Source organism: Indicator indicator, chromosome 5, assembly GCF_027791375.1.
Source record: "Indicator indicator isolate 239-I01 chromosome 5, UM_Iind_1.1, whole genome shotgun sequence".
In the NCBI taxonomy this organism is placed as follows: domain Eukaryota; kingdom Metazoa; phylum Chordata; class Aves; order Piciformes; family Indicatoridae; genus Indicator; species Indicator indicator.
Window position 1 is genome coordinate 7,092,551 of NC_072014.1, and position 15,485 is coordinate 7,108,035.

Below are 15,485 nucleotides of genomic sequence, written 5' to 3' on the forward strand. Positions count from 1 at the left end.
TATTTACAAAATATTTTACAAAGATTTACAGAAAAAATCAGCAAAAAATATGTATTCATTTTTTTACTTCTGTGTTTACTGTGAGCCCAATTTGGCTGGAATTGCTTTGTGGAGGAGAAATAAGAGTCAGGAAATACTAGAAATAAGAATTAGGAAATAAGAATTAGGAGAAATAAGAATGAAGAATGGTCACATTCTTTGACCCAAACAAGTAAAATTTGTGTTTATATGTTCAAGCTAAGACCATACTCACAGAAGATTTTCCCACCTCACAGAAGATTTTCCCTGGTGGACCTTTAGGCTGTCTGGGATATTAGAAGAGTAGCTGCCCTGCAATGAATGACCTGATGTTGCTAAAAAGAGTGGAAGCAGATCCTTGAATTCTTTCTCCATTTGTAAGGAGCCATTCAAGAGGGCTGAATGGTGGGCATGTGTGCTCCCAAGCACTCCCATCTGCTCTCCTCCTCCTGAAAATAGCCTCATGTTTGTTTAGGTTGGGACTGACTTCTTTGGGGATTGGTAGCCAGGGGTATCAGTCAGGATCACTAGCTGATGTTTAGAGCTGATCACATTGCCAAGCTGCTTTAAATAAAAGATAAAACACATTGGGAGGTTTTGGGGGGGTTTTTTGGTTCTGTTTTCCATTGAAAGAATCTTTTATCAGAATATCCATATTGGTGTGAAAAGAGTGAAATTTAAATGATAGTTTCACATTAGAATTCTCTCTGGAGAGCCAGTTAAGCACTCTGTGCAGTGTTAGGGCAAACAGAATTAAATGCCTGTCTCCTGTAGTGACTTCTCTTCTCCGACTGTAAGGATTGATGGTTACTTGTTCTTTTAATCTGCTCTTCTCTTTATTCCACCAGAAAATGAAACTTATTCTTTGGTTAACAGAAATTAGATGGGCACAGAAGGCCATCTTGGCTGTGCTGTGAGAAGAGAGGCTGGGTTTGAAAAGAAGGAAATCACCTTTTGTTAGACTTGCTGTTACCACTTCCATCACTTAAGCTGTGGAGAAACTGAAGTCACAGAGCCTGTAGCTCTTTGCTGTGGTTGCCGCTAATTAAATACGTCTCTTATCCACAAGAATTTGTTCATTCTTCCATCTGAGGAGGGGACACTGGTGGAGAGTGAATCGCAAGTGTGGTTGGGATAGGTGTTTAAAAGCCTTTGGCTTGGGTGCTTGTCTAGTGGCAGCCCCAGGGCTCTCTCACAGACTCATAGAATGATTTAGGTTGGAAAGGACCTGGTTCATGTAGTTCCAAGCCCCCTGTGGTGGGCAGGGACACCTTCCACTCATCCAGCCTGCCTTGAATACCTCCAGAGAGGGGGCATGCATGACTTCCCTAGGCAGCCTGTTTCAGTGTCTCACCACCCTCACTGTAAAGAATTTCTTCCTAATCTCCAGTCTAAATCTGCCCTCCTCAAGCTTAAAGCCATTCCCTTCTGTCCTATTACTACAAGCCCTTGTAAAATGTCTCTCCCCAGCTTTCTTGTAGGCTCCCTTCTGGTACTGGAAGGCTGCTGTAAGATCTCCCCAGAGCTTCCTCTTCTTCAGGCTGAACAGCCCAAATTCTTGCAGCCTGTCTCCATAAGGGGAGTTTCTCCAGCCCTCTGATCATTTTCATGGCCCTCCTCTGGACCCACTCTAGGAGTTCCATGTCCTTCTTGTGCTGAGGGCATCAGAACTGAATGCAGTGCTCCAGGTGGGGCCTCACAAAAGCAAAGCAGAGGGAGAAGAGAGAAGTGTATCTTCATCTAGGAGATAGAAGGAGAAAGCTCAGAATCTAGGTGCCTGTCTGTCACCATGACCAGCACTCTCTTAAAGGAAGCATTTTGTCAGAAAACAATGGTGATAGTGTTTAGTGCAGTGAATAATTTGTACCTCTGCCTAGGGGAGCCTTCCCATGTGGAAGCTCCTTTATTAGTAGAGGAAGTTCAAAGTCATTAACTCCAGTGGCTCTAAAAAAAAAGGAAAAGAAACTTAGGAACGTAATGCTTGAAATAACTTGATTCCATTACTTATGTTTTGGTGGTGTTAGCATTAGTGTTGATTTAATGATCAATAGGATAGGACAGTATATTTTGGCTTAGATTTTCTGTTTTGGAAAGTAGATAATTTTGATTATCTGCTAGAGAGCTATTGCTGCTTGTGAACTGCACGAGTGCAGGAGTTCACCGTTGGCTTTGGCACGCTGCTGGCACTTTTGGCTTGTGGGACACAAGCCTCGCCTAGTGTCTCTGGGGTTTATTTTCTGCCTCTCCAGCAGATTTTGGCTTTTTTTTGTCAGTTTATATTTTTATCTTGCTGGGGTGGAGAGGAAAGGCATTTACATCTGCTGTCTTCTGACAGCAGGCCATTGCAGAACTGCAGGAGACCTTTCTCATTCAGTTTAGGAAGAGGTCACAGACTTCTGCCATAAATCCCTGTTTGTGAGCCTGTATCTGTGTGTGGTGGTCAAATGAAAGTGTGTGAGGAATATCTGACTCCCTTAAAAGGATCCCATGCAAAGGGCATTTGATGGTGGCACATGGCAGCTGTATAGCTCAGAGAGAGCTGTGGGTGCTGGGATTTTGGGGGTATAATCAGGCTTATTTATACATAGCAAGATGGTTGCCTGGATGAGGAGACTGTCAAAAGAAACCCTGGCTGGTTTGTTGGTGTCTGTGGGCTTTACAAAGCCATCTCACTTCACTAAGGCAACGTCTCCCCAGTGTGTGCATTTTGCGCTCATGGATCTGTATTTTGTCAAATTGAGTAGCTTAAACATTCTCCTGATCTCTCTCTTTGCCCTCCTCCCTTGTGAAGCAGGATCACTGGTACCTGTTGACAGTGTCTGACAGCAGGCAACAGTCTCCTTGCTTCAGGAGCGTTTCATCCATAGGTGGACAGAGCATAGCACAGAGATGGGTGCACACAGGACCAGGTCTGGGTTTAGGATTCCCTTCAGTGTAATTAATTCTACAGGGAAAAGAAAAATAACAACAAACAAAACCCCCAAGAAACATTTGCAGATTGCCATTATGTTTGAATACTTATGCCTTTCATTATTCTAATTGACATTTTTAATTAGATTGGAAGCAAAACTCCATTGGATATAGTGAGTAACTGAAAAAATGATTGCATGTTGTGTATTTTCATTGTTCTTTAAACTTCTCAGTATTTGCAAACCCTTGTATTCACACTGATAAAGCCTGAAGAAGAAGTCACAACTCTTTAATTAGCATGTTGCATACTTCAGACAATTGCATGTGTGCTGCTTTTGTTTTTGCTGGATTTTCCTCTTGCTGTGGCTTACAGGCTCAAGCTTGGCTAGAAAATCTGTTGCTTTCCCTCAGTCAGTCTTAGGAGCTGTGAGTCAAGTGCACGTACCTGACTGGCATGACACTGTTCTGGATGTTCAAGTCACTTTGCATTTGGTAAATGTGAAATGGAACCAACACTTGTCTGTTTTCTGGAAGTTTGTGGCCAGTTCCAAAGTGGTTCAGCAAGGAAATGTAAATGACATGTCTTGAAGTGAGTCTGAATTTAAGAAGCACTTGTGTGTGTTTCTCAGTAGAGGCACAAATGAGAGGAGAGGAGCCAAAACACCATCAAAAAAAAAAAAAAGCACATTTCTGAAATTAACCAGCACTATATTTCACCAGCACTCAAATTTTCTAACTACAAAGAAAAGCTTCAAGAATGATAATCTCCTTAAGTAAAAGTCTTTCCATACCTTTGACACAAGGGTATTAAATCCTGCAAAACTTTCCCTGAGGAAGAGGGTCCTTAAGCTGAGGCTTTCCAGGAATTCTGAGGTAGAATTTCTGGCCAGAAAGCAACATGATATATGTAAGTCAAGTGTGAAAGTTACAGGTCCAGATGTCTGCCCTGACTGACAAAGAAATGGGACTTCTGCACCCTGTGAAGTGGCCACCATGTCACACTGGCTGGTCCTGGGTGGATCTCTCACTCTCATTTGGAGCTGTCCTGCTTTGTACAAATACTCCCACAGCAAGACTCTCCTGTATGTCCCACTGACTATGGCACTGGTATGGCTTCATATGAAACCATCCTCTATACTCTGGAAGAGGTCCAACAGAAGATTAGTGTCCCATGTGAGAACAGCTGGTGGCCTGGAGGTCTGCTTGAGTTTTGAGATGTAGATATCTTTAAAGACAAAGGTTGTTCTCTTACGTGCCAGGTAAGTGTCCTCTTGGTGTGGTGGTGACTGTTCCAGTCGGGTACTGGTGATTAAACTTTGTACTGTAAGAGTTGCCTGGAACTACTGATGAATTTTGTCAGACTCTGTCTACCTAAGCATCTTCTTGCTTATCTCATTTTAAGCTCACCCATAAGCCTATGAATATGAGTGACATTGGAGCAAACATTGATTAATCTGATTTTTAAAGCCTGATTTTAGGCAAACAGACACTGGGTTAAGGATCTATATTGGTTGTAATCTGATCAAATGAAAACAATTAGATCATTTGTATTTACAAATATGGATAGAGCTTACAGCATTGCTTGTGCCCCTGGATTTATGCTTGTGCCACTTCACCACTCAATTATTCAATCAAGAATAGTTCTGTGATTTAAAAATGTGCTTTCCTGGTACAAAGTTAGACAGAGGTTCATTTTATCATTTGTTTCTATCTCATCTGAAACAGTGGAGGAGAGGTTTCAATCTCTTGCTTGCTACTTGCTGGAAAAGCCTTTATTGGAAAGAAGCTGCTGCTGGTGTGTTTTCCCCAGCAGAGACAATGATCTATTGCAATATACATATTGCAATTTATCAGGAAAGATGAGGCCCAAAGTGACATCCTGGCGGATATATTTGTATTCAGGTCTGAAAGTGACATTAGAAAGTGTCACTAATTGCACTTCTGAGTGACCTTGTAAGTGATAAACTACACTGCTGTGTAATTAGTGGAAAAGAGCAACGTTCAGCTGTTTCGTTTGTCTTAATTGTCTTTTGAGCAGCCCTTCAGGTGTGTGAAAATGTCTTAGCCCTGTTTGCTTAATCACCTTTTGGAGCAGATTCTACACACAGCTCTAATGCTGTGCCATCCTACACTTAGCATTAATAGCAGCAAATTGCAAAAGTCCATTAGCAGTGCTGGGAGGAGCGTGTTGGAATGTCAGGGTTGCTTTCCCCAGTAAAGTTCCCAAAGAAGAGTGACTTTCACTTCAGTGGTAGTTAGATCAAACCTGTGACAGAGCAGATGGCTGTGCCTAGAGGTGTGGGTGTGGATTCTTGTACAGGACCACGTGCTCTCTTCCCTTTTAGGATCTGAAGCAGCACCCATCCTTTCTGTGGCTTGAGGTTTCTTCTGACACCTTCCTTTTACTGTGTAGCTTAAAACTTGTATGGGTGGTGGAAGCATTATCTCCTTTTATGGCTAATTTAAAATTGCTGAGATGCTCCATGAAGCTTTATTTTTCATGCCAGTGCTGAATTTTAGAATATATTGTACTCTATAAGGACAATCCTATAAAGTATCCTGACTCATTAACTGGCATATCTGAGTCAGAAATAAAATAAAACAGAGGGGAGACACCTCCCCCCCACACTCCCATCCTGCCATATAATCCTTTATTATAAGCACGGAATAAAATTGAGCAGTAAATCCTCTTATGCCTGTGAATACCCTTGCTGTACAAATAAAATAAAACTGTAAGAACTGTAAAAGTTATTAAACTTCATCTCTTCATCCAGAGCTGGGAAGAGAAGCCAGTCTAGAATGGCAGCCTTGTAGTACAATCAGTGTGTAACAATAGAGTTGAATGAGTGACATGTTTTATCTTGCTTTGTCTGCATCTCCCTGTCTAAGCATTTGAGTTCCTGTAAGAAGACTTTGCTAAATAATTACATACAGTGTGATGGTAAGTGAAGGGTTCATACTGGGAATTTCCAAGAGGCAGGAGTAATGGTATCCTTGCCTTTTAGAAGGTTATATATAACCTAACCAAAGGGATGAGCACCCACCAATTTCACTAGCAGTGTCTCTGCACCATTCTGACAGCCATTTAAAATCTGTGGGCAATCAGTTTGTAGACACATGATCAGCTAACAGACATCATTTCATTGGCACAAGACATTAGGAATGAGATATGCTGGGACATGCCACTAGGACCCATAAACTGTTTAGTAAATCATCCTTATGTGTCTGTCTTCAGTGAAATGCATTGGTCAACCTTTAGGTCTGGATTTAAGCTTCCCTAACTGTCAGGGCAAATGGTTTTGAGTGATAAATTCACCTTTTTAAAACCAGATGCAACTGTGGGTAGCTTCTTACAAGTATACTCCAAGATGGAAGCACTATGGAAGCAGGACCCCTAAGGACACACTGGTTTATGTGTTCTTATAACAAATATATCATAGAATCATCGAATGTTAGAGGTTGGGAGGGACCTCCAGAGATCATCAAGTCCAACCCCCTGCCAAAGCAGGGTGTGTATTTTACCATAAATGTGTTCTTAGAACCTCTGGAGAATTGCTTGGCAACTTGGTGCTTCTTGTCTCTGTGCATGAGGGACATCCTTCAGATGACTTGGTTTTAATCATTCTGCAGTGGTGCTTGACAAGGCATACTAAAAATTTATTAGTGCTGTGTCTTTAATCTTCTTCTGCTTGCTCTCCTTTGCAATTTCTCTTCCTGTCTGCACTGCTCTGTATCTGAGAGCTACCAGATTTGCCATCAAATTCTTGTTTACGCTTGACTTTCTGATGCAGACATTTAGTCTTAGGAGTAATAAGCTCATTAAGCCTAGTCTGCCTCAGCCTAAGCTGCTTTAACGCTAAGCCATGGAGATACCTTTTGTGGGGCATTCTCCAATCTCACAGGTTGTTCCTGCAGAGCCTTAATTTTGTCAGTTTTCTGTGTGGGTTCATTTCATCTACTTGAAGGGCAGTTATCTGCTTTCTTCCAGGAGACGTTCAGAGCCTTCTGACAGGTTAAGGGAAGCATTTCTTTGTTAACGTTTCGGTCCTGGAGTTTCATCAGATGATGATAAATGTAATTAAAAGTGATTAAAATAGTCTGCTGTGCTGGCCTTATGGACTCAGAGTAAAGGCCAATGTTAGGCAGGTGGAGGAACATTTTATGGGGCACAAAATGATTGATGAGACGCTTGACATGAGCTGGCAATGGTTGCTGGCAGCCCAGAAGGCCAACGCTATCCTGGGCTGCATCCAAACGTGTGGCCAGCAGGTCAAGGGAGATGATTCTGCCTCTCTGCACTGCTCTTGTGGGACTCCACCTGCAGTAGTGTGTCTGGCTCTGGAGCCCCCAAACAAGAAGGATGTGGATCAGTTGGTGAGAGTCTAGAGGACAGCCACAAAGTTGATCAGAGGGCTGGGGCACCTCTCCTGTAAGGACAATGGATCAGGATGTTGAGTTTGCACAGCCAGTAGCCTCTTACTGATGCACCAGATAGAGCTAAGTGCTCAAGCCTTTTGGCTTATCAGTGGAAAGGGAAGTGGGAGACTTGGTATCTAGCACTCAAAAGGCTGGATTTTTTTGCTTCTCAGTTATTCCAACATGACAGCTTAAACTGGATCTCCATTGAAATACCAGGGTAACTTGTCTATCCAGGGGATTACTTAAAGTACCTACAAATTAAAACCTATTCTGCAGTAGCTGTGCTGGTTGGTTTCCTTCCCTCATCCTGCCCTAACAGACATGCAAAGATGTGGTGGTGCTAAGGGATGTAGTTTAGCACCAGACATGGTAGTTACATAACGCTTGGACTCAATGATCTTAAAGATCTTTTCCTACCAAAACAATTCTGTGATTCTGTGTTATGCTGGGACAGATTGAGTGAGTTGGGGTTGTTCAGCCTGGAAAAGAGAAGATTCCAAGGAGACCTTAGAGCAGCCTTCCAGTACCTGAAGGGGCCTACAGGATTGCTGGAGAGGGACTTTATATAAGGGCCTGTGGTGACAGGACAAGGGACAATGGTTTTAAACCATAGCAGGATAGATTGAGATTGGACATTAGGAAGAAGTTCTTTATACTGAGAGTGGTGAAACACTGGAATGGGTTGCCCAGAGAGGCTGTGGTGACCTCGTCCCTGAAAGTGTTCAAGATCAGACTGGATGAGTCTTTAATCAACCTTGTTTAGTGGGTGGTGTCCCTAACTATGGCAAGGGAGTTGGGACTAGATGATCTGCAAGGTCCCTTCCAACTCAAGCCATTCTATGATGAAAACAGACCAACAAAATTACTGCTTCATTTTCTAGCTTTTCCATAGGATTCAGATCTGTGTCCTTGTTTAATAAGAGGTTTGTGACATCTTAGGCATTATTAATGGTAGCTGTGTATTCCAGCATACAGCAGAGTTTAGGGCATGCCATCGTCTTGTAGCATAGGTAAGCTAATCATAGGCTTCTACTGGTCTCTCTGAGTTCATGTGCTGCATGGTGCTAATCCACGGTTTCTCCTTGTAGACAGACAGAATTCCCTGGGTTTAAGCCCTAAAATGCTTTGAGATCCCTTGAAGTGAAGAGAATCATGTCAAAGCATGATGCACGTTCCTAGATATTTGTAAGAGTTGTGTTTCAGAAGACTGTCATTGTAGGAACAGGTTCTACTTTGATAAACTCTAAAGATGAGTGTGAATGACTCACATCTTGGTTATAATTATTCCCTGCACTAATTACATGTCAGAGTTTACTGAAATGCTGTATCAGACATGGCTGTGTAAGCATGAAACTGCTCTTTTCCCAGTGTAAACTTCCTACTCAACAAATCCTTCCTTTTGAGGCTCCTTTCCTACTCCTGCAGGCCTTGTGATTATTTCAGGGAAACTTAATTATCAGGGTGAGGATATTCACAACAAGCCTTTAAACTAGTTTTATAACTTTAACCTGTGGGGAAAAACATGAAAATACTTGGCAGAAAAGATTGTAAACTATTTATTCCTCAGTACAAACATCTGAGGCTGAAAACTGTCTTGATCTGATGATTTATGGTCCATGAGAACTTACCCTGTCTCATGCAAAGACGTTTTAAAACTGTTTGTTTTGTTTTTCCCCAGCTTTTGGAAAAAAACAACAATTTGTTTGAAGAGTCTGATTCCACAGCTACAAAAAGTCCTTTGCATTTAGCTGTAAGTATGAGAGAAGTGTTTGATTAGTATCTCCCAGAATAATTCCTTAATCTCTATCTTTGAAACAAATTTAATCAAGGACTTGTTTTGAAAAAAAACTGGGAAGGCCTAGATGTAACAAAAGCAGCATCTGGGCTGGAATCATAGGATCATGGAATTGTTTTGGCTGTAAAAGCAACAGATCAAGTTTGTCTTTGTATTTGTACAAATCCTGTTTTGAGAATTGCTTTCACTTAGTTAGGGACCAGCAGATGTGTTGAATTTAGGGCCCAGTGGGGTAAAGATCCATGCCACCTCTGACCAGCATTATTACAGTGAATCTAGGGTTTGAAGCAAACACTGCTCTGAAAGATACTGTAGAGTGTGAAAAATGGATTGTTGATTCGCCTCTGCTGAACTGGCACATGATTGCCTGAAATTCCTCACCTTGGATTGGATTAGAGGGTTAGATGAAAGCAGCAACCACAACTGCTGTCCCTAAACCTTCTTCTGTTGAAGACAGAGTCATAAGGGATCAAGAAGACTGTGTGATTTCTACCGTGTTTAGGAGGCTGTGACAATGATGGATTTTATCCACATTTTATGTGCAAGCCATTTGAAGACCAGAGTTGTGTTCTTCACATGACACATTTCATATTTCTAGGCCTATAATGGTCATCATCAAGCCTTGGAGGTACTTCTCCAATCTCTGGTAGACCTGGATATTAAGGACGAGAAGGGACGCACTGCTTTGGACCTGGCTGCGTTCAAAGGGCACGCAGAGTGCGTGGAAGCTCTCATCAGTCAGGGTGCTTCAGTCACTGTAAAAGACAACGTCACCAAAAGGACCCCTCTCCACGCTTCAGGTGAGTGTGGGCTTGTGTTACACATGTGATAGAAACCCTACAACACAGGAGCACTCACCTTCACCTACCTACTATCCCTATGCATGTTTCTTCTAGGTGGAAGTAGATTTTGAGCAGGACTGAGGACTCCTGCTTGTTTGCTCAGGTCCTGCATCTAGTTAACCCTTTGTCCTTCATTTCCTTTGTCTTTTTTTTCTTTATATGGCTGTGGTTCAGTCCTCCCTCACACAGAATCCCATAGTTTTCCACACAATTACGGCTCTGCCCTTACCTGCTTGCCTCTATTTTACCTTACCGATTACCACTTGTTCTTTAAAATGAGTGATGATTCCCTTGTGACACCTTCTCTCCCTCAACCCAAAGAATAGGGTCAGAGAGAGCCCTTGCATCACTGCTGCTCCTGTGGAAGAACAGTTGAGAATACGGGTGGACTGCGACTGGTGGTGAAATTCTTCCAGTGTCCCAAGCATTCAGCCTTCCGTAGTGGCCAAACTAACAGAAATTCACCCTAGCTCCTCCTGAGCTAGCTTGTCAAGTTGCTGTGCTGGGATTCTGCTCCATTGCCCGTATGCAGTGTGCATAATTAACTGGAAAATGTCGAATTCATCGATTATGGAAACGTTGTTACTTAAGGTATAGCTGTCAGGTACACAGGAGAGGCTGGCAAGGGGAAGGTCGCTCCTCTGTCAACCTGAGGGGCTCCGTACAGCAGAGCAGCGCCCTCTAGTGGGAATTAAATGTAATACCTCAGCGGATAACGATTATTTTGGGGGCCAGACGTAGTTATCTTTCTGTTTCTCTTTTAATATCGCCTAGATTAAAATGCATAAATTAGAACCAGCTGCGTTACTCCCCACAGTAAACTAATGATACGGAGGTGTGCTGTCAGAGTTTACACATCAGAAGTTTGTGACCAGAATTCAGTGAGAGGGGAGGTTTAGTTGCTTTTGATAAAACACAAAATGTTAAATCCAGCTGATTCATGCCATGTTCGAAATGTCAGCTTAATTAATTTAAGTCAGGATCAGTGCCACTTCAAAACTGGAGCTCCCTTGGTCAAAAGCTTTCCTATCACAGAATCACAGAATGTTAGGGGTAGGAAAGGACCTCAAAAGATCATCCAGTCCAACCCCCCTGCCAGAGCAGGATATCCTAGAGTAGGTCACACAGGAATGCATCCAGGCAGCTTTTGAAAGTCTCCAGAGGAGACTCCACAACCTCTCTGGGCAGCCTGCTCCAGGGCTTTGGCACCCTCACAGTGAAAAAGTTTTTCCTTATGTTCATGTGGAACCTCTTCTGCTCCAGCTTGCACCCATTGCCCCTTGTCCTGTCATTGGACATCACTGAGCAGAGCCTGGCTCCCTCCTCCCAACACTCACACTTCACATCTATATATACATGGATGAGGTCAGACCTCAGTTTCCTCCAAGCTAAATAGCCCCAGCTCCCTCAGCCTTTCCTCAGCAGGGAGATGTTCCACTGCCTTCAGCATCTTTGTGGCTCTGCACTGGACTCTTCCAAGCAGTTCCCTGAGATCCTTCTTGAACTGAGGGACCCAGAACTGGACACAATATTTCAGATGTGGCCTCACCAGGGCAGAGTAGAGGGGGAGGAGAACCTCTCTCGACCTACTAATGACACCCCTTCTAATACACCCCAAGATGCCATTGGCCTTCTTGGCCACAAGGGCACATGCTGGCTCACGGTCATTCTTCTACCCACCAGGACCCTCAGATCCCTCTCCTCTGTCACATCAAAGAGTTTGGGGTCAGGTGATGATCAAGGTGCAACTTTGACTGGTACATCATCATTGCTGCAATGATTTTGCATTTATTTAAAACTTCTAGTATAGGTTTCCTGTTGTCACAGCTGAGTTGTGAAGGTTCTGCAGTGCTGACAAAAAGCAACAGTAACACAGCTGCGTTTCTGTTACTAGCTCTGACTTGAAATGAATTTATTGAGTAGATTTGTTGAATAGAACTGAGTATATCTGTTGAAAGGAAGGTGTTGTTTCAATACACACAGTGTTTACCTTCATACAAATTCTGATTGTGGTTTTTTTTTTCCCCTATTTTATTTTTTACTTGCTCCCATCACTGTAGTGTGAGTCCTTTCCATGGCAAACCAGTAGGAAGAGTCATTGTAGACTTTTCTGGTCTATGTGATACTCTCTGCTTCTCAGATAAAAAAAAAAAAAAAAACAACTCCAGGGATACAAGCAAAATGTTCTTTAAATCTGCAGTGAAGCATAGTAAGTTAGGTATGTATTAAAGAAAAAAGGCAAGGAAATCCTGTGGAGAGGAATGAGACACTGAAGAGAATGTGTAACTGTAAGCAGAAGGAAAAATATTGCCCAGGCAGGCTGAATATTTCAGCTCCTAGCAAAGAAAATTTATCACTGCCATGATTTGCCAAAGCTTTCCAACGTGAGGTAAGCGCACCTTGGGTAAACAGCCATGAAAACGATGTTTAGAACCTTCCACTCAGGAGCTCTGTGGAAATGAGCTCTGGAGTAAAGCTTCTGTTTTCAACCAGGATAAAAAGCCACTTGCAATCTGATGATCTTTTATTTTGCTGTTTCATAACAAGACATTTTGGAGTGGTTTAGCAAAGAACGAGGCCACCAATCTGAAACTCGGTGTGGTACTGTTGCAGTATTCGGTGATAGGAAGTTCCATGTCAACATGAGGAACAATTTTTTTCACAGTGAGGGTGATGGAACACTGGAACAAGCTGCCCAGGGGGGTTGTGGAGTCTCCCTCTGGAGATACTAATAACCCACCTGGATGCATTCCTGTGTGATCTGGTGATCCTGCTCTGGCAGGGGGGTTGGACTGGATGATCTTTTGACATCCCTTCCAGCCCCTGACATTCTGTGGTTCTTTGCAGTGCAAGTGTGAGGTACATTGTCATGTTTTGAGAAATCAAACAGTTCTTGCTGAGCGAATCCCTTAAGTGACAGCCTGCAGTCACGTGCCCAGAAGGGAATGCTGACACGTGCAATACTGGAAGGAAACAAGGAGGTGCAATGTGCCCATCCCCTTCAACGTGTTTGCCTTCATTCCTTTTAATGGCACAAGCACAGCTGCTGAACACAACAGCTGAGGAGAGCTGAAGGGGTGGAGTGGATTGCAGGATTCTGCAGAGCTCCGTTCAGTGAAGGGATTTGTAACTTCATCAGAGAAATCACCTAATGAAGTATTTCCTTGGTTTGTCTGACCCCTTCAGGGAACAGACTTCCCTCTGTCCTCATAATACGGAGAATTTCATTAGGCTCAGTGATGTGTTCCCTGTAAAATTTTATTGCTACAAGTCATTCCTCTGTCTGGCTTGGGGAATCCATTGCAACTGTTCTCTTGATGCCAGTGCTGGAGCTCTGCTGGCTCAACCCTGCAGGATCTGTAAAGTTCAGTGATCGGCTCCCAAGAGTTTCTGGGGGGATCTGCTCTAAAACGCATTTGCCAAAACCCTTTCCAGACGCTGGTGTGAACAAGTTAGGGTTTCTCTTCCTCCTGCTGGGAGAAAGGACAGATCTTTTTAATTTTTCCCTAAGCCAGTGACTCATCAGCCCCCACGTGTTTACCTGTCATGTATATGGCATTACTTGCTGGTAAATAACTAAAAATGGCTTTTATTTTTCTGGGTAGAGCAACAAAAATTATTTTGGGATGTGTGATTTCAACGTGATGATGTTCACCCTTTTCTCTGCCAGGATGATGTGACATAGGTGGTGTCCAAGGGTTTGGACTCAGCCCACAGGGTGTAGGCAGTGTGAAAGCATGACTTACTGTAATAAGAACACACTCTGTCTGCTGAGTGCAGGAATTACTGCTTGTCAGCTCTTCATCCTCCAAAAGGCCAAAGTTTTCAAGCTAGCTGACACACAGATGGGTTTCCAGTATCAGGCCCTGCAAAACATAGTAACTTAGAGAACTTTTCTAGCAGCGCTGGGTTACACTTCAACGACCAAACCTGGGTTATGAGAAGTAGCTGTGGCTTCCAGTAATGTTAAACAAGAAAAGGTGGAAAAAGACAAAGGGAATTTTCGTGCCTGGTTATATGTTGTTAGGGAGATGATGTTTGTGTCGCTGATCGTTCTTTGCAGATGCTTCTTTTTTGACAGCAGCACTGTGGCAGTGTGCACACACAGTCAAGCAGCCTTGCCCGTGAACTTCCCCCTGCAAATTTGGTTGGGAGGTGATCTGCTGAAGAGCAGCCCTGTGGAGAAGGACCTGGGAGTCCTGGTGGATAACAAGTTATCCATGGACCAGCAATGTGCCCTTGTGGCCAAGAGGGCCAATGGTATCCTGGGGTGCATTAAGAAGAGTACATCCAGCAGGTTGAGGGAGGTTCTCCTTCCTCTCTGCTCTGCCCTAGTGAGGCCTCACCTGGAATATTGCATCCAGTTCTGGGCTCCCCAGTTCAGGAGGGACAGGGATCTACTTGAGAGACTCCAATGGAGGGCTACCAGGATGATTAAGGAACTGGAGCACTGCCTTATGGGGAGAGGCTGAGAGACCTGGGGCTGTTTAGTCTGGAGAAGGGAAAACTGAGAGGGGATTTAATCAATGTTTGCAAATATCTGAGGGCTGAGTGTCAAGAAGAAGGGGACAGGCTCTTCTCAGTTGCACCCTGTGATAGGACAAGGGGCAATGAATATAAACTACAGGACAGGAGGTTCCACCTCAACATGAGGAAGAACTTCTTTACTGTAAGGGTCCCAGAGCACTGGAACAGGCTCCCCAGAGAGGTTATGGAGTCTGCTTCTCTGGAGACCTTCAAGCCCCATTTGGATGCGTTCCTGTGCGACCTGTGCTAGATTCTGTGGTCCTGCTTTGGCAGGGGGGTTGGACTCAATGATCTCCAGAGGTCCCTTCCAACTCCTACCATCCTGTGATCCTGTGATTGTAGAAAGCTTTGTCTGCCTGCTTGCTCTGAGGGACTGGAAATGCTGCCTGGTTTAGCACAAATCTCAGTTCTGAAAATCACAGTTTCTGGTTTACTCCTTTGGGATTTTTGTGTGTAAGAGAACTTAATCCTCCTCTTACTGAGGTCAGGGAAAAAACAGCTCACCATTACATAGGCACCAGTTAAAATGAAAACTTAGGGGATATTAATTTCTTATACTGTGGAATGTTCTCCTTGTTTACAAGGAAATTTCTTACCCATAAGCATTCCAGTGGGAAAGGATCTGATATTCAACATGTTTTAATTAAAAATACTTTTCTCCTTTGCAGTCATTAATGGCCACACACCATGTTTAAGGCTGCTGCTAGAAGTTGCAGACAACCCTGACGTAACAGATGCCAAAGGACAGTAAGTTTGCTTTGTTGATTTCTTTGGTTTTCAGCCCTGTGATTCAAATAGCAGCTCGGATTTCTCACCAAAACCCCACATTTATTTGAAATACTTTGTCCCCTGCACTTGTTACAGCATTTGGCAGAGATTACAAAGCTCACGTTCAGCTGATCTAAGCCATGTGGAAAGGGTTATTTATTAATCTCAGCCTTTGCTTCATACTTTAAACAATCCTCTATAGATTT

General features: G+C 43.3%; 1 protein-coding gene across 1 annotated transcript in view; it reads left to right on the forward strand.

The window, feature by feature from the left end:
* ANKRD44 (ankyrin repeat domain 44) overlaps nt 1-15,485 on the forward strand; it is a 74,924-nt gene that overhangs the window by 46,271 nt on the left and 13,168 nt on the right. The window contains exons 16-18 of the mRNA XM_054381513.1: nt 9,026-9,097; nt 9,741-9,942; nt 15,180-15,258. Coding sequence (XP_054237488.1) covers nt 9,026-9,097; nt 9,741-9,942; nt 15,180-15,258 — 353 coding nt within the window. The remainder of the gene's footprint in view (nt 1-9,025; nt 9,098-9,740; nt 9,943-15,179; nt 15,259-15,485) is intronic.